At 40.1% G+C, this 16,503-nt stretch overlaps 1 protein-coding gene across 3 annotated transcripts; it reads left to right on the top strand.

Moving 5' to 3' along the window:
* Positions 1-772: 772 nt before the first annotated feature.
* Positions 773-15,203, top strand: LOC111565801 (epsin-2-like). 3 transcript variants are annotated; one of them, XM_023266058.3, is made up of 10 exons: positions 773-845; positions 3,659-3,766; positions 4,660-4,815; positions 6,551-6,679; positions 7,032-7,152; positions 7,267-7,442; positions 7,780-9,166; positions 11,208-11,354; positions 11,719-11,880; positions 12,357-15,203. In XM_023266058.3, the coding sequence occupies exons 2-10, from the start codon at positions 3,698-3,700 to the stop codon at positions 12,731-12,733; spliced, it is 2,724 nt and encodes a 907-aa protein (XP_023121826.2). In that variant the 5' UTR covers positions 773-845; positions 3,659-3,697; the 3' UTR covers positions 12,734-15,203. The 3 variants fall into 3 exon arrangements, 2 of the variants coding, with proteins under 2 accessions (XP_023121826.2, XP_035802194.2); XR_004846993.2 differs by having other exon boundaries at positions 776-845; positions 11,719-12,098; positions 12,357-12,494; XM_035946301.2 differs by lacking the exon at positions 12,357-15,203 and having other exon boundaries at positions 778-845; positions 11,676-11,933.
* Positions 15,204-16,503: the final 1,300 nt, after the last annotated feature.

Here is a 16,503-nt window from a genome sequence, read left to right as displayed (position 1 = left end):
CATATCCAGTGATCTGTGGGGTGTTGAGCATGGGACAGATGTTCTGTAGATCCATTAGCAGCTATAAACACTGATTATTAGTCTTTAAATTACATTTCTGCATATCTTTAGAAGCACAACAACACCACTGTCCACTGTTACATTCATTATGGCAAACATGAAAATACATAAAATAAAATATATATATTAAGCATTTTCAGTTTGACATGTTTTCTGTGCACAATATTAGCTTTGACTGTTTCCTAACTAAGAGTCACTGTTTTCATGTTCATCTCCAGTATTAACCAGATGCCTCTACATTAGCTTGAATTATGGCATTAAAGTGTTGACGGACTATACTGGCAATTTTGAGGCATCTACTGAGTAGAGCTGCAATAATTAATCAAGCAATTAGCAGTTATTTTGACGATTGATTAATTTAAGTTTGCATTATAATTTTAAGAATAAAAGATGCAGAATCGTTTCATAGTTGGTGATTTAACCTCCTAAGAGCTAATTATAGTAATAAAAATAACAACAATAATAATGATAACAATAGAATGTAATATGAATATCACATAAATATAATAAAATATAATAAAAATATTAATCTGATAATAGATATTATTCAATTATTATATTTATTGTTTACTCCTTATCCCAAATAACTAGAATAAATCTGAAATACAAGCCCAACCAAAGCTCGGGTTTTAGGGGGTTAACTGAAGAACAACAACAGCAAAAAAAGAGGTAAATAAATAAAGGTTGAGGGGGCGTGGCCTGGCAGGTGCTGAAAACTGCGGAAGCGGAAACGCGGCGTCGTGTCCTCCTCCCCCATCCTGGAAGATTCCTGGACATCTGCTCTGGTCAGTGCGTTATTTTTGGCCTACTTATGCGCATTTATTGCACCAAATAACGCGCAGTTAGCGGGGGTCATTGCGAACTGAACGCAGCGGGAGGTTTCTGGGAGTGTAGCCGCTCCTTAGCTCGCTAAAGTCTGCTGCTAAGCTGGAGGCTAGCCGTTAGCTGGCCGTTACCTAGCCGTTAGCTGGCCGTTAGCTGGCCGTTACCTAGCCGTTAGCTGGTCGTTAGCTAACTGTTAGCTAGTTAGCATGTTAACGGCTTCAGTCGCTCTCCGAGGTGCTGAAAGACGTAGACGGACTTGATAAACATGAGAAGGACGAGCTGCAACGGATCCAGCTCAGATTAATCTCTCTGCTGCTCTGTATATGAGGCTTTGACTGATTATTTGTAACCTCAGGATGCTAACTAGCTTTAGCTTAGCCGGACAGTTAGCTGATCTGTGTTTGTCGCAGTGATTCTGACAGAAACTCACCTGCAGCAGGACTAGTTCAGCTCTGCAGTCACCTATTCATAGTTTACTGTTTATTTATTGGTGGTAGTGTAAAAGAGAGATATCACTGCTTTAGCTGCATGTAGACCTCAGAGGACCAGGTCCAGATCTAAACCACTATATATAAGACTGAGATCTGGGCCTGATTGGCGGCTGAAGAGACGTAAACACAGACTCTAAACTGTGGAAGCTTTTTATCTATTTGAGAAATTTCAGTTTGTTTATGTATTTAGACCACATTAGACCTGGTCCACATATAAAACCACAATATATGGAGGGTCAGATCCAGACCAGAAACACCAGCAGCTCTTTAAAACACAGTTAGTTACTCATTAGTGAAATCTGAACTCTAAAATAAGGAGCTCTCAGTGTTTGTCACATTTAGACCACATTAGATATGGCCTAGATCCAGAAAGTTATGACATAAAATTAGTCAAGTCTGAACTAAGTTATTATTTGAAGAGTCTTTAGTTCTGTAGGACAGTTACTGATTCGTGAGACCTTTTTTCTACTTGTGGAATGAAAAAAAAAAGACCACATTGAAACTGACTCACATATAAAACCACTACACAGACACACACACACGCACACATATATATGTGAAACCTTTATTCTATTTGTAAATGTCCAAACTAAAAGAGATTTCACTGTCTTTATTGCATGTAGATGAGATTAGATGTGGTCCAGGTTAAAAATCACCACATATAGACTGATCAGATCAACACTAAATGGTCCTGCATGAGATAAAGAGTCTTTAAAACATAGTTCCGGATTTGTAAAACCTTTATTCAATGTGTGAAGCTGCAACAAAAAGAAAATTTCATTGCTTTTTCAGTATCTAGACACCTTTGACCAGGCCCACACTGGACCTTTGATTAGGACATTTTTACAGATATAATAATGATTTAAACTTAAAAAGACAGCATGAAGGGTTTACCTAAAGTTAGTTTCCTCAACTTTACCTAAACTTACAAATTAGAAGCTGCCTGGGTCCAGGGTTTGTTTTTGTAGCAGCAGTTATGAAAAAATGACAGATGAAAGCTGTCATCTACAGCAGGTGGCGTTTCCAGTCATGTTTGTATTTGTCTGCTTGCTATTGTCCCTCAGTGCCAACCATCACCTCAGCTGTTTTCATGTCGACTGAGGATCTGGTTTCTGACATCCTGAGACAAACCAGAGCAGGCAGGAAGAAGGGAGGTCAGCAGGATGAAAGATAACAGAAAGTTAAACTCATATAGAGGCCGATTTTAAAATGGTCCACATTCAGGCAGACACTCACTACTCTTTTAACTCTTGATTAATCTATCTGCTATTTTAACAATTACTCCATTAATTATTAATTTTCCTCCAAAAAAGCAAAATGATCATTTTATGTTGGTTCATTTAGTTTTTGACAGATTGTATGTTGTTGTGTAAAATTTAAACAATGGTTTACATATTAAACTGAATTACACTGCAAACCCAGATGTAATAAAAATAAATAGAAAAGAGGACTCCTTATTAATTACAATTAAGCAGCTCCAAAAGAAGTGTAAGTTTCTCTTAAAGCGTTTAACAAAGTTCTTTCTGGGTATTTTACAAGCTGCTAAAGCAGCAGCTTGTTGTCATCACCGAATAAATGTTCTCTGACTTTTTACTAGCTTCAGAGTCTATGAAAGTAAAGTTTAGTTAAAGACGACGGCTATGCTGTGAACTTATGTATATGGGGAGGTTGTCAGACGACATTGTGGTTCTAAAATCAAAATTTTAGCGGTGCAAAGCAGCCGCTTGAACGTAACTGCTGGTTAGCATGTAGTCATAATGAGCCTCATTTCCATCCCTGTTTCATACTTGTTGCATGGTCTGAAAAAATAGACAGAAATACATGTAAATGAGAACATCTTTATTGGAAATTCAGCCGCATTAATATACAGTATATCTGAGCACAGACAGCAAGCTCTACATCTCTACATCCAGACTCTGCATTGTGTTCAAACCACCTTTCTGTTCTGGGATCACTGGAGGTACGACCTGACTTTAGAAACCTCAGGGTTTTGGAGATTTTCCCACTGACTTTTCTGCCACCATTTTATAAACCTGTAGAACCAAAAATGACGGCCATTGTACGCCATTAACAGAATGATACCAAGGAAGGAGGTTTGTCACAGTAGATTGAAGTTTTGGTTCTAAATCTTGATGCAGATGCATTTTCAGAATTAAATGACGTGTTTACGGCTGCCACGATTAGTCAGTGTCATCATCGATGATGATGGCAGCCGTAAACACGTCATTTAATTCTGTCAGATTCTGTCTGCAAACTCTTCTTCTCTGTTTTCTCCACATCAGGTCTCGGTGGTTTGAATCTCCACCTCCCTGCCAGATACCATGACGTCCTCCATGCTCCGCCGACAGCTGAAGAACCTGGTCCAGAACTATTCTGAGGCTGAGGTCAAGGTAAGACAGTTAAAGAGAGACTTAAATATTTTATCGTATTCTGCAAAGTCATTTTAAGGCAGCAGTGAAAGCATTTGTTTGAGTTTTTGCCATGGCAATATGTTGTAACTAAGGCAAAAACTGTTTGTGGATCATTTTCTGCACATTTCCTTGAACAGTGCATGTGGTGCATCTTTCTAAACATCAGCTGTATGAAGAGGTTAAAGATAAACCAATGATTTAATATTTCCACAGCACTGAAACATACAGTGCCATGAGAAAGTATTTGCCTCCTTCTGGAATTCGTATTTTTTAAAATATTTCCCCCACTTACATGTTTAAGATCATCAGACAAATTTAAATATTAGACAAAGATAACCAAAATAAACAAAATGCAGTTTTTAAATGATGATGTCATGGTTTAAGGGATAAAAGCTCTCCAAACCTACCTGTTCCTGTGTGGAAAAAGTAATTGCCCCCTAGTTTTTTTCCCCTTAATAAATAAAATCATCATTTACAAACTGCATTTTGTTTTTGCTTCAATTCAATTCAACTTGGGCTGTCTTTGTCTGATATTTACATTTGTTCGATGATCTTAAACACTAAAGTGAGGGAAATATGCAAAAAAAATAAGATTTTGAGAAGGGGGCAAATACTTTTTCACGGCCCTGTAGATCACAGTTATGAGTTCTGAGGTTGAGTTTTATTTCTCTTGAGTCAGTGTGGTTGTTAAAATGCTGATCTGGTGGCACGTGATCAGTAATATCCTGGTACAACTGATAACTTACAGTGACAGGAGATTATGCACTGAAGTCAGTTTTCTGTTCGTCAGCTGGCGTCTCCAACTTTTAGGTTCCCTCCACCTTCTACTTCCCGTAGCTGCTTTTCACACCAGCACTTCTCACTTTTTGCAGGTCAGAGAGGCAACATCCAACGACCCCTGGGGCCCCTCCAGCACCCAGATGGCCGACATCTCTGACCTGACCTACAACGTGGTGGCCTGCAACGAGATCATGACGATGCTCTGGAAACGGCTGAAAGACGACAAGAACTGGAGACACATACACAAGGTGAAGGACAGATGGAGTAGCAGTGGAGATGTGGCTGAGCATCCACAGGGCCATTTTTCTGATAAGGATAGAGGATAACTGCCCACCTACAGAAGAACTGATTCATCCAGCAGCTCTGCTTTTTCATTCAGCCGCTCCAAGCACTTCTAGTTGAAAATATCTCAACTTTTCAGAAAGGTGGAGTAACTGTCACTGCTGGTTAGGAGCAGGACTCTGGAGGAGAAGCTTGTTCTGGCTGTCGGTCACATATCACAACAATAAAAATAATAATAATAATCAATTTGATTTGTAATGCACTTTTCATTTAGGCAAAATCTCCCCCCAAAAAAGAAGAAAAAAACCATCTTGTTGTCTTCATTTACGGGCACCAAAAAATATTGTTTCCTTGTCTAAAAAAATCCAGAAATTCAGCAAAAAAAATTGCTCAAATTTCTGAAAATTTGTAAAACCTTCAGGAAGAAAATTAAAGTAATTCCTTAAAAGTTTTATTTTAAAAAAATCACCCAAATTTAGCATGAAATTTCTTGCAAATATTTTCAAAAAATTTGTAAAAATCTTCCAAAAAAATCCGAAAAATATCTAAAGTGATTACGTATATATCAGTAAAACTTCTAATAAAGGGGAGCATATATAGAACAAACAGGGTAGGACCGAGGACAGAACCTTGGGGGGCAGGAAGTGTCTGGGACTTCTCACCTCCCTGGCTGACATATTTGGTCTTTCCAGAGAAGTAGGGCACAAAGAAGTCCAAGGCAGGACCAGAAAGTCAAAGTGGAGGCGATTGAGGAGGATAAGGTGATCAATAGTGTTAAAAGCTGCTGTTAGGTCCAGGAAGATAAGGAGTGAAGGAGAGCCGGCATCTGCCGCCATCAAAAGGTCATTTGTGACCCTGACCAGTGCCAAGATAAGATGTTAACCTACACTACAATGGCACTTTAAGTAGGGAATTGATGTCTTGATATCGTCATAGTAACAAAACCCAAACACCTCATCCCAGTGTTTTTTTGTTGTTTATTTCAGAAGCATCGGTAGGAGGTGCTCTCTGTGCTTTCCTACCTGATGAAACATTCTTTATGGACATGTGCCCTTCAGGTGCAGAATGCTGGATGACCAATATCTAACAAAATATTTAAAAAAAAAACAATATTACCTTGCTTTGCCACAATAGATGTTTTTAGTAACCACTGTATTCAGTTAACCCTCTGAACCCCCAAGCAGTTTTTGACTGTTTTTTGTTCCTGCCTCATTTTTCCTCACTGTGGGTTAATTTTTCACTGCAATAAAAACTGAAATCTTAACTTGGTGAAGCACAGGAGTTTTAATAGCTGACGTAAACTGCCCTGCCATTTAGCAGAGACTGTATTAAAGCACTCGGTGTTCCATTTTATGCCATGATTTATTTATGTGATCCGTAGTGATGACGTACGCTGTGCTGTTACTGCTCCATAACATCACAGACCGTTGCAGCTTTGCCAGGAGGTTACGTTACTTTTTATGGGTTCATCAGTGGATCTTGGGCGTATCATTGATCCTTTCCTACTCTCATCATGACTTAACACAGACCTTTTGTTTTGTTCATTTTACTTGCTGTTGAATTCCCCAATAAGATACAAACCAAAAAGCAACAGTCCAGTAGTTTTTCTGAAAGGTATAAGGATTTACGGTTTATTTGGTCCAGCTTTACACAGTTTTCTTTCTCACAAACTTGTTTCTATGGTTGTGTTTTTCATCCCAGTCGCTGACACTCCTGGAGTACCTGTTAAAGACCGGTGATGATCGTGTGCTTCTGAAAATGAAAGACAACATCTACATCGTCAAAGCCCTCACAGAGTACCGCTTCGTAGAGAAGGATGGCAAAGATCAGGTGATGCTTCCCGATGATGTCCAAAGGTTGCTTCTTTTTAGCTTCCATTAAATGGTTCCATGGTCTGCATTAAGGCTTTTCATTACTGATGCTATAATGTTCATGTTGCCGTACTCCTTTAGGCTCACAACTAGAATGAAAACAGTCAGTCTAGGTTGTCTACTACATTTACAGGCCTTAATTCAGACTTATTTCATCAACATTATCAATATAATTCTGTGTTTTTATGATTTACTTATCTAAATTAAAGCTTAACTTTTGATTGGCCTTGTGTTTTAAGACAATCTAGGTTTTGTTTTATAGGTAGGTTTGCTCAAATAGTAGGAATCTAATGGAGCTATATGTGTCCTAGGGTGTGAACGTGAGAGAAAAGGCCAAAGTTGTCCTTGTTCTTATGGAGGATGATGACAAACTGAAGGAAGAGAGAGACTTTGCTGTTAAAACCAGAGAAAAGACATCAAAAAGTTCTGCAGGTGAGATCGTCTGTCCAAATACCTTTGTTTCACTAGTTTTTGTTCAGTCATCTTTACCTGTTTGCCTCTCCCACTCAAATATGTTTAATCATTTATTTGATCCCTTTCAACCAGCCTCATCTGCGGACAGCATCAAGGATCCTAGTTACAAGCCGTGCTACGTTCCCGGAGCCACCGGGCTTCCATCCTTGGACAACATACCTTCAGTAGCTGACTTGACTGCTTCCTTTGCTGCCCGCAAAGAGGAGCGACTTAAGCAAGAATTTGAGAAAAAAGAAGCTGAGAGAAGGGTGAGTGCCAGCATCTGTTATTAACTGCTATAGTAAGTGGCCATAGTAGCATCAACACCACACTCATATAATCCTATCTGTTACCAGAACACTGCAAGAGGCTGCCTTTGGAAGTAATGTTAGTGTAAAATCGGATTTTGATGGTGTAAAAAAATGTAGACATATTCGGACTGATATCTAACTATAGTTGCTGAACTATTACACCATAGCAAGCTTGATTAATTTACTTAAACATATCAGTACAATCTTATATGTAAATAGGATTGATTTTGTTACACCAGGAAAGAAATCCTGAACAAGTGCTTGTGTTTACTAGTTGGCAATATTTATCTCTTAGGCCAAGCTGAGTGAAGATGAGCTGCAATGGGAGGATGCAGGCAAAGCCAATAACGTTAAAGCTGATGCTTGGAGTGGAGATAAAGCAGAGGAGGAAGCAAAACCAGACCCATGGGGGTCACAAAAAGAACCGAAAGACGCCACAGGTCCATGGGGTGCACCCACAAGCCCTGACAAAACTGAAACAGCAGCTAGCAGTGATCCATGGGGGGCTCCAACTAAAACTAATGAAGATCCGTTTGCAGCGAAACAAACTGATGAAGATCAGTTTTCACCACCAAAGAATGGAGAAGATCCTTTTGCTGAACCTGATCCTTTTGCTGCATCGAATGATGACCCCTTCAATGCCCCAAAAGACACTTCAGACCCCTTCAATGCACCCAAAGACAAAGAGGATCCATTTGCTGCTCCAAAAGATGGACCAGATCCATTCAGTTCCTCTAACAATGATCCGTTTAATACACCCAAAGATGATCCATTTAAAACTCCGAAAGATGATCCGTTTAATGCCCCAAAAGATGATCCGTTTAATGCCCCGAAAGATGATCCATTTAATGCTCCAAAAGATGATCCATTTAATGCTCCAAAAGATGATCCATTTAATGCTCCAAAAGATGACCCTTTCAGCACCCCAAAAGATGACCCATTTAACGCCCCAAAAGATGATCCTTTCAGTGCACCAAAGGATGACCCATTCACTACCGCAAAAGATGATCCCTTCACTGCTCCGACGACGCCACCTAAAGAAAATCCTTTCTCAGCACCAACCAAACCTGCACAAGACGACCCCTTTGCTGCCCCAACAAGTCCCCCTAAAGAGGATCCTTTCTCTACACCATCTAAACCTACAAAGGACGATCCTTTTGCTGCCCCAACAAGTCCCCCTAAAGAGGATCCTTTCTCAGCACCGACCAAACCCTCACAAGAAGACCCTTTCACTGCCCCAGCAACGCCGCCGAAAGAAGATCCTTTCTCTGCACCGACCAAACCTTCACAAGACGACCCTTTTGCGGCACCGACAACGCCTCCAAAAGAAGACCCTTTGTCTTCACCACCCAAACCTACAAAGAATGATCCCTTTGATGCACCAGCAACACCCCTGAAAGAGGACCCATTTGCAATGCCATCCAGTCCCCCAAAAGATGATGCTTCAGATCCCTTCAATGCCCCTCCAGTGAGCTCACCTCAAGGTGGGGCAGATACATGGGGGGCACCTGCCAGTTCTCCACCTGGCACTGGGTCAGATCCCTGGGGGGCACCATCTGCTGCAAATGAGACAAAAGGTGGAGATCCCTGGGGGAATGGTGCAAGTGCCTCCTCACCTGCTGATAATGCTGATCCTTTTGGCGATGCGTCCAAAACAGACGATGACCCATGGGGTGCTCCAGGTAAGAAACAAACCAGGGAGCATGGATGGTCATTGTTGAAACCTGACACTCACTGAAGAATAGATTTGTATTAGGAATGTCCCAATCAAGTATTTTTCCTCCTCCCAATCTGAATAATTTGATATTTACTATCTACCAATATCTGATACCCCATACCTGTAACCCAGTACTGCTTTCCTTGAATGTTGTAGATTAGCTGTAGTACTTTGTAGTATCATTGGGTAAAACATCTTACTGTTTCACACTGTAGGGGATCCAAAGTGGCAAGTACTTCCATGCTGGCATTGTGGGAGTTTAGCTAGTAAAGGAACACCATGACAGAGCCTTCTATGAGGGTTAATGACCTCAGTCAGTGAACAAAATGTACTTAAGAAGCCATACCCTAAGATGGTGGTTTTATGTACCAGTGGAATATCTTATGGCAAAATATGTGGATTTTGTTTCTATATCTGCTTGACAACAAATGTAATTAGAGAATCTGGCATAGTTTTGTGCCATTAACTACCACTTCAAAATTCCTTTGATGGTCCTGATCTTAGGACTGGCCTCGGGACATTCTTTCTAAAGTTGAGAAGGAGCATTTTGCAGAGCCCCGCTTGACAGAAATATGATCATGTGATGGCACATGGTCACACGGTAAACTGTTGACAGCAGAATCATTACAGTGGGAGTTAGAGTGGGAATTTGTTCCCTGACCTGGATGTCGGATCATCTAGCAAGAGCTTTGATGACGCAAATGGTCAACGACTACCACAAACAATTCAGCGTAACTTGCACCAGCTGCAGCGAACACGATGTAGGCAGCTGTGGTTTAGGAGATAGAGATGGTCACCAGTTCCTCCAGTTTCATTGGTGTGTAAATGATGAGCAAAACTCTAAAGCACCAATGGCTAAATGTAAACATCTATGCCCAAACTCACCCCATTGTTCACTCATTCACCACAATACACGAGGACCTCGACTTATGTCAGAGTTCCGTTCCTACGGATAGATGCAATTCGATTTTCACCGTCAGTCGGAACTCCGGTGAAAATGTAAACAAATCCGTTCCGTGCATCACGATATCCATCAGTTCTTCATAAAGTCATGAATACCAACGACTTTCATGCATGTATGAATCATTTTACCAGAAGATAACAGAATATTGTAACAGACTGATATTGCTGTTGATGTTGAGATTTCAATGTTTATTGTTCAGTTCCAGATTTACCTGATGTCAGTGAACGTGCCATGTTTAGTTAGCTCACCTCTGATTGGCTGAGAGTCAGCAGTAGAGAGAGCTGGGAACGGTGGCTAATTCTGGAGCTAAGTTATGGGGTTTTTCTAGTTATTCTGGCGTTGGCTACGGTCCACATTAGCATGTGTGAAGGTTCAATAAACCAGCAGAGAACCAGATAAAGTCTCACTCATTCATCACACAGGGTCGCTACAATATGTTGACCTGTTTTTACATCTTGACCCATGCTGGTCGGTGTTTGTCCCTGTTCCCAGCATTTTATTCTATCTAATTTCACTTCCATGGAGACGGCTTTCCTTTTCTTCTAAGCATCAGAAGAGTCTGACTTACGCTGGGAGCCATAATGAAGGACAGAAAGTTAGTGAATGTAGCACAATCCAAGGTGGTGTAAAACCGTAGAATGGAAACAAAGCTGTCTGATAGCGCCACGTGACGACGTATTCATCTGCTCCACTCATCAGCTAGTTCCACATAACCAGTTCTGACGAAATGCTGTAGATCGAGGACGCCGTAAATCGAGGACCTCCTGTATAGCGTGCCACATGAATAGAGAGCGATTTAAGACAAAACTCAAGAGTCGGGGATCAAATGAAGAATGACCTTTGGACTGATTGAGTTTCCGTACTTAGATCACATTTAGACAATTAATTCAATTTCCGATGAATTTTTTGTTAAATGGGCAAGAAAAAAAGCTGGGGAGTAAAGCTCATGTTTTGAAGGTTAGGTTATTTTATCTTTGAAATAGGGCATTTGACATAAATATTGTCTTTTACCTGTGCATTACTGTTTTATTTCCCCACTCAGCTTCAGCTCCGGCCAACACTGACGATGCGTGGGGTTCACCTGCTCCTCCCTCAGACTCCTCCCCGTCCAGTGACCCCTTTGGAGATGGAACCTCTAAAAGCAGCGATCCCTGGGGTGCACCAAGCAATACGAGTGGTAATGGCACAGGTAAATCACGTGAAATGCTCTGCCTGTTTCCATCCATTATTCATCAGCACAAACCCCTCATTAGAAATCAGCAGTACCATTCCCTGCTCTTATTAAATCAACTAAATCTGTGTTCTGAGTAGCTAAAAACGTGTTGGAATGCTGGATATGGTGATTTCCAAAGCTAAACTGTCTCTATGTCTGTGTTTACATGTACACGAAAGATCATTTTCTTCCATTTCACCTCCATCTTCCCATCATTCTGCCGCAGCCTAACAGTCTTAATCAATTAACCTTCTCTTCCGCTTTGCTCTCTCTTCCTCCCTGACGTGTCCCCAAAAGAAAACACCTTTTAGATTAGAACTGGACCTTTATTTTATTGCAGGAAAGCGAACAGTGTGGGAAGAGGAGATGTACAGAAAGACTGCTTCATTCTTGGGCTCTGCAGGGGCGTCGTTGGTTGGCCTAGACGACCTGATTTCCTCCAACCCCAAACCCCGACAGCGGCCCCCCGTCAACACAATCGCCCCCCAAACACAAGCCATTGGTAAGGACAGAAAAAACGCTCGGCTCTGGGTGACAATTAACGCTTTTGACAGAGGCTACACGTGGAATTATTTGCGGTGACTCAAATGGATGCATGTTCAACCTGAAAGATGCCAAACCTTAGTCGCTACTGGAGATGTTTCATTCCACCGCCGATCAACAGGAGTTTAGAGAGAGAAGGGGATGGAGACGGTGTGACTGATAAATATCTATCAATAGGTTTGTATGGAAAAGCTTCCTGTGATCGTGTTCCTCCCCTGTGGTCTCGCTGTAGTGTTTAGATGTTGTCGTGTGTGTGTGTGTGTGTGTGTGTGAGCATTACTGAAGTTACTCTGTACAGATTAGTGTATATTAACTAGCAGATTATAACTCCTCTCACTCCTCTCTCTGCTCTGCTTTGGTGCATTTTCTCTTTACTGGAACACTTCAAATCCCTCCCTCCCTCCTTCCCCTCATCTCTCCGTCCTCGTTTCCCAGGCTCTCTCAAAGCGAGGGGCATTTCATCCACATCCACCCCACACTACAACCTTTTTGGTTCCCCTCTGGTGCCCTCCCATGGTGCACCCTTCCATACTTTTGGAGCTGCCAGTGAACATAACCTGGGAGGGTCTCGTTCTGCCGTCGGTACACTTCAGGTGGCTCCAGTACAACCCACTTCTGTCACAGGGAGTCTACAGATGGGACTTAACATGAGCTCCCCCTGTGGAGGAGTGGGGATGGTGCAGTTTGGATATCCAGGAATGGTTCAGTCCAGTTTATTCGAGGGTTGTGTTGGAAGTTCCCCTCTACAAACTGGAGTCTTCTCAGGCAGCAAGTCAGAGGAGAACAAAAACAGCAATCCATTCCTGCTCTGACATCTAGACATGCGATGTTTCTTTCAAAAGTCCAAATAGAAATTTAATTAGGATTTGGGGGAAGGTAATTAAAGCAGCAACAGTTTCATGAGGCAGGTGTGTCTACTTGCAGAGATGAATTTTTTAGCGCAACATTTCGGTGCTCGATCTTCATCAGGCACTATCTGCGATGTCTCTTTGCAAGTTAGACACGATCACGTAAAGCACCACACAAGGAAGCTTCACATGTTTTAGCTCTCTTGTGTATAAATGAAAACCATCCTGACTTTAACAAAACAGCAATAAGATGCCAGATTTCTACCGCTGTAGCTCACAGGTAGCCGTGGTTTCTGTTCATCACGTCATGAAAACCAGGAGAGGAAGGCTTAACGCAAGACATGTTTTAGTTTTCTTCAAGGACATGTTAGAATCTGGATAAAGGATTGACTGCATTTCACAAGTTTTCTTTTTCTTGCCAGTTGTCAAAGTTTCCTTCAAAGCACCAAGAAGGGACACTTTAAAATACTGCAGCAAGAATGTCTGCTTGAAGCTACAACAATTCCTCTTCTTTTTACTATGAAGCAGTCTAAATGTTGGCAGGATGGACTTGAATTAGCAGCTGCCTGCAAATCTGGAAGCAATTCAAATGACGTGATACACTTGAGGTAATGAGCAGTCGTATGTGTGTGGTTTTTGCATGTTGATTTAAGGGCCAAAACATGCAAAAACCACCTGATGATCTTTGAATCAAACCCTCCAGCACCCTGAGCTCGTCCCACCACCAGCCCTTGAAATGCAGAAACATGCATCTAATAAAATACGCATAAATGACATGTATACAGCTTAATATATGTTAACAGATATACGCGCAAAAATGTATGGGTTTTTTTTGTCTGAGAAGCAGAGAGCACCCAAGTGTGAGTGTCTGTGGAAACCCTGAGGAATTACTGTGTATGTGAGTGTTGTGTGACTCTGTGAAGGAAAACACGTCGCTGTAGGTTTTCATTACGTGTGCATGTGTTTGTACCAGGCGGACTGTGTGTGCACAGTGTGCAGTACATATACAGTATATATATTGTGCTGATGTAAATAGTGGAAGTACTTAACAGATAAACCTTGAAATATACTGTATATCAGAGTGTTACAATCACCAGTAACTATTTATTGATCTATTTATTGATTGATTTATTGCTTGCTTGAGTATATATCGGCCTCGAACAGACAAATCCAGGTGAACTTTGATGACAGCGTCGCTCTCAGGTGGTCGGCCTGATGGCATCAATCACATGTGAAGTGAAAGGCAATTAACCCTCCCGTTGTCTTCATTTATGGGCACCAAAAAATATTGTTTCCTTGTCTGAAAAAAATCAAAAAAATCAGCAAAAAAATTCCACAAATTTCTGAAAATTTGCAAAACCTTCAGGAAGAAAATTCCAATAATTTCTTAATGTTTTATTTTTTAAAAATCCCCCAAATTTGGCAAGAAAATTCTTGTAAACATTTTCAAAAAAATTCCCATAAAATCCTAAAAATATCTAAAGTGATTCCATATATATCAGTAAAACTTCTAATATTTTCTTTAAGAACATTCACATAAAAATCAACCAAAATCCAGCGAATTTCGTTGGATTTTGGTTGATGTTTATGTGAATGTTCTTAAGAAACATTTTTAACGTTTCTTTTTTCCACCAAAAAATGTTCAAAGATTTCCCAAAAATGTTGAAAATGTGGACATCAGAAGTTTCACTGTGAAAATATTTTTTTCCCCACATTTTCAAACTTTAAAACTTTAAAAATCAATTTTGACCTGCAGGGCGACACGAGGGTTAGTCCGATTCAAAAACCGCTTCAAGGATCAACTCAGTAACCGACAGTGGCTTTATCTTCCCTGTTAGGGTTTGTAGTCGTTCTGGATTCGTTGTGGAATCGTCTCCTGTGTATGTCCCGGCATTTGACTGGAAACACAAACATATTACTGTATTCTGTTTAGCTGCGGTGTCAGCTAAATAAAAACCGAATTTGAACATATCAGCTTCTTTCATGTGCATGCTGTCTGAGCGGATCCCGGATGTGAGCAGAGCCGCCCCTCGTTTATTTGGTTTGTGACTAATAAAATGAGAAGTGAAAGGTAAATAAAAGGCCTCCCAACGTTTTTGACAGTAGCAGGACTAACTGTAGTTCATTAGTTGTGAAAACGTCAGTAAATCAAAGCCACACTGGAAGCAGAGAAGACCGAAGTTCATGGGCCTGTACTCGTGTGTTTTCCGTTAAAAAATGAAGAAAATAGACTGAAAGAACAGTTTAGCTTCACTGGATTACAGTGAAAAAGGATCAGAATGACTCTTACTGTTATTATTTCTCAGATTTAATTTTGTATGACATGAATTTATTTTGCCGTGTATTTAAATTTAAAGCTGTGTTGTAAACTGTGACAGTATACAGTACGTTTGAGAAATAAAATGATACACAAAGCTGCTGTCTGTTCAGCACATTTTCTGTATTTTATTCCAGTGAATTACGTTAATTAGTTTGTTAATTCCTGATTTCAGCGAGTCCAACTTTATTTTCCATCCAGTTAGAACTTGCTTACTTTCACCACAAGAGGGGCATAAAACCTCACAAATCCAGAGCAAACCTTACAGCAGGAGAGTCGAACTCATCTTAGTCCAGGTTCCACATCCATCCCAGTCTGATCTCCAGGAAACCACAGCAGAATAACCGATAAATAACCACAACTCCTTTGTTTTAGTGCAAAAATGTTCACATTAAGGAATTATCTTTTTACAAAACATCATGAACAACCTGAAATTTCTGAAGAAAAATAAGTTCAATATCAGCAACATTCATCCTCAGTTTAACATTTACACATTACAACTTCCAGATCACAGAGTGTCTACAAAGGAACACAACATTTAGTCATCTGGAACTGAGTGATAGAGGATTTATTGGAGGATCAAAATGGCAACAGTCAGACAAAAAATAAAAACGACAAAATTTTACAAAAGTGAGAAAACAAAATCATGAGACAAACGACAAAAAGACAAATTATTACAAAAATGAGACACAAAATGACAACAGAACAATGATTTAGGATCAAAAGACATAGCAAAGACACAAAACAGCAAAAGCGAGAAACAAAGCAACAGAAAAATAGACAAACAGCCCAAGCGAGACAAAAAGGAAACACAAAATGACTAAAACATGAGACAAACGACAAAAGTCAGAAAAAAGACAAAAGCCTGACAAAATATTACAAAAATGAGACACAAAATGACATCAGAATAATAATTCATGATCAAAAAGACAAAAAAAGCAAAAAGAAGACAAAATATTACAAAAAGGAAATGAGAAAAAAACATGAGACAAATGACACGAAACAAAACAAATATAGAGAAAAAATTAGACAAAAAAGTTTCAAAGCAACAAAAAAATGACAAAAAGACTAAAAACACAAGCGAGACGAAAAGGAAACCCAAACAACAAAAATGAGAAAGCGACAAAAACATGAGACAAATGACAAAAACAAGATAGATCGATAGATTATTAATCATAGGGGAAATTCAAGACAAAATATTACAAAAATGAGACACAAAATGACAAAAGAACAATGACCAATCTAATATTTTAATTTATGATCTAAACAACTTGTCATGGTCTAGAAATTATTTTAAATTTATAGTTTTACTAATTTACAATCTGCAGTTAATGTCTTCTCTGGAATTTTTCCACTTTGAGGGCCGGATTGGACCCTCTGGAGGACCGCTTTTGGCCCACGGGCCTCATGTTGGACA

The sequence above is a fragment of the Amphiprion ocellaris genome, chromosome 15 (genome assembly GCF_022539595.1).
Source record: "Amphiprion ocellaris isolate individual 3 ecotype Okinawa chromosome 15, ASM2253959v1, whole genome shotgun sequence".
NCBI classification, from domain to species: domain Eukaryota; kingdom Metazoa; phylum Chordata; class Actinopteri; family Pomacentridae; genus Amphiprion; species Amphiprion ocellaris.
This window is presented reverse-complemented; position numbering and strand designations above follow the sequence as displayed.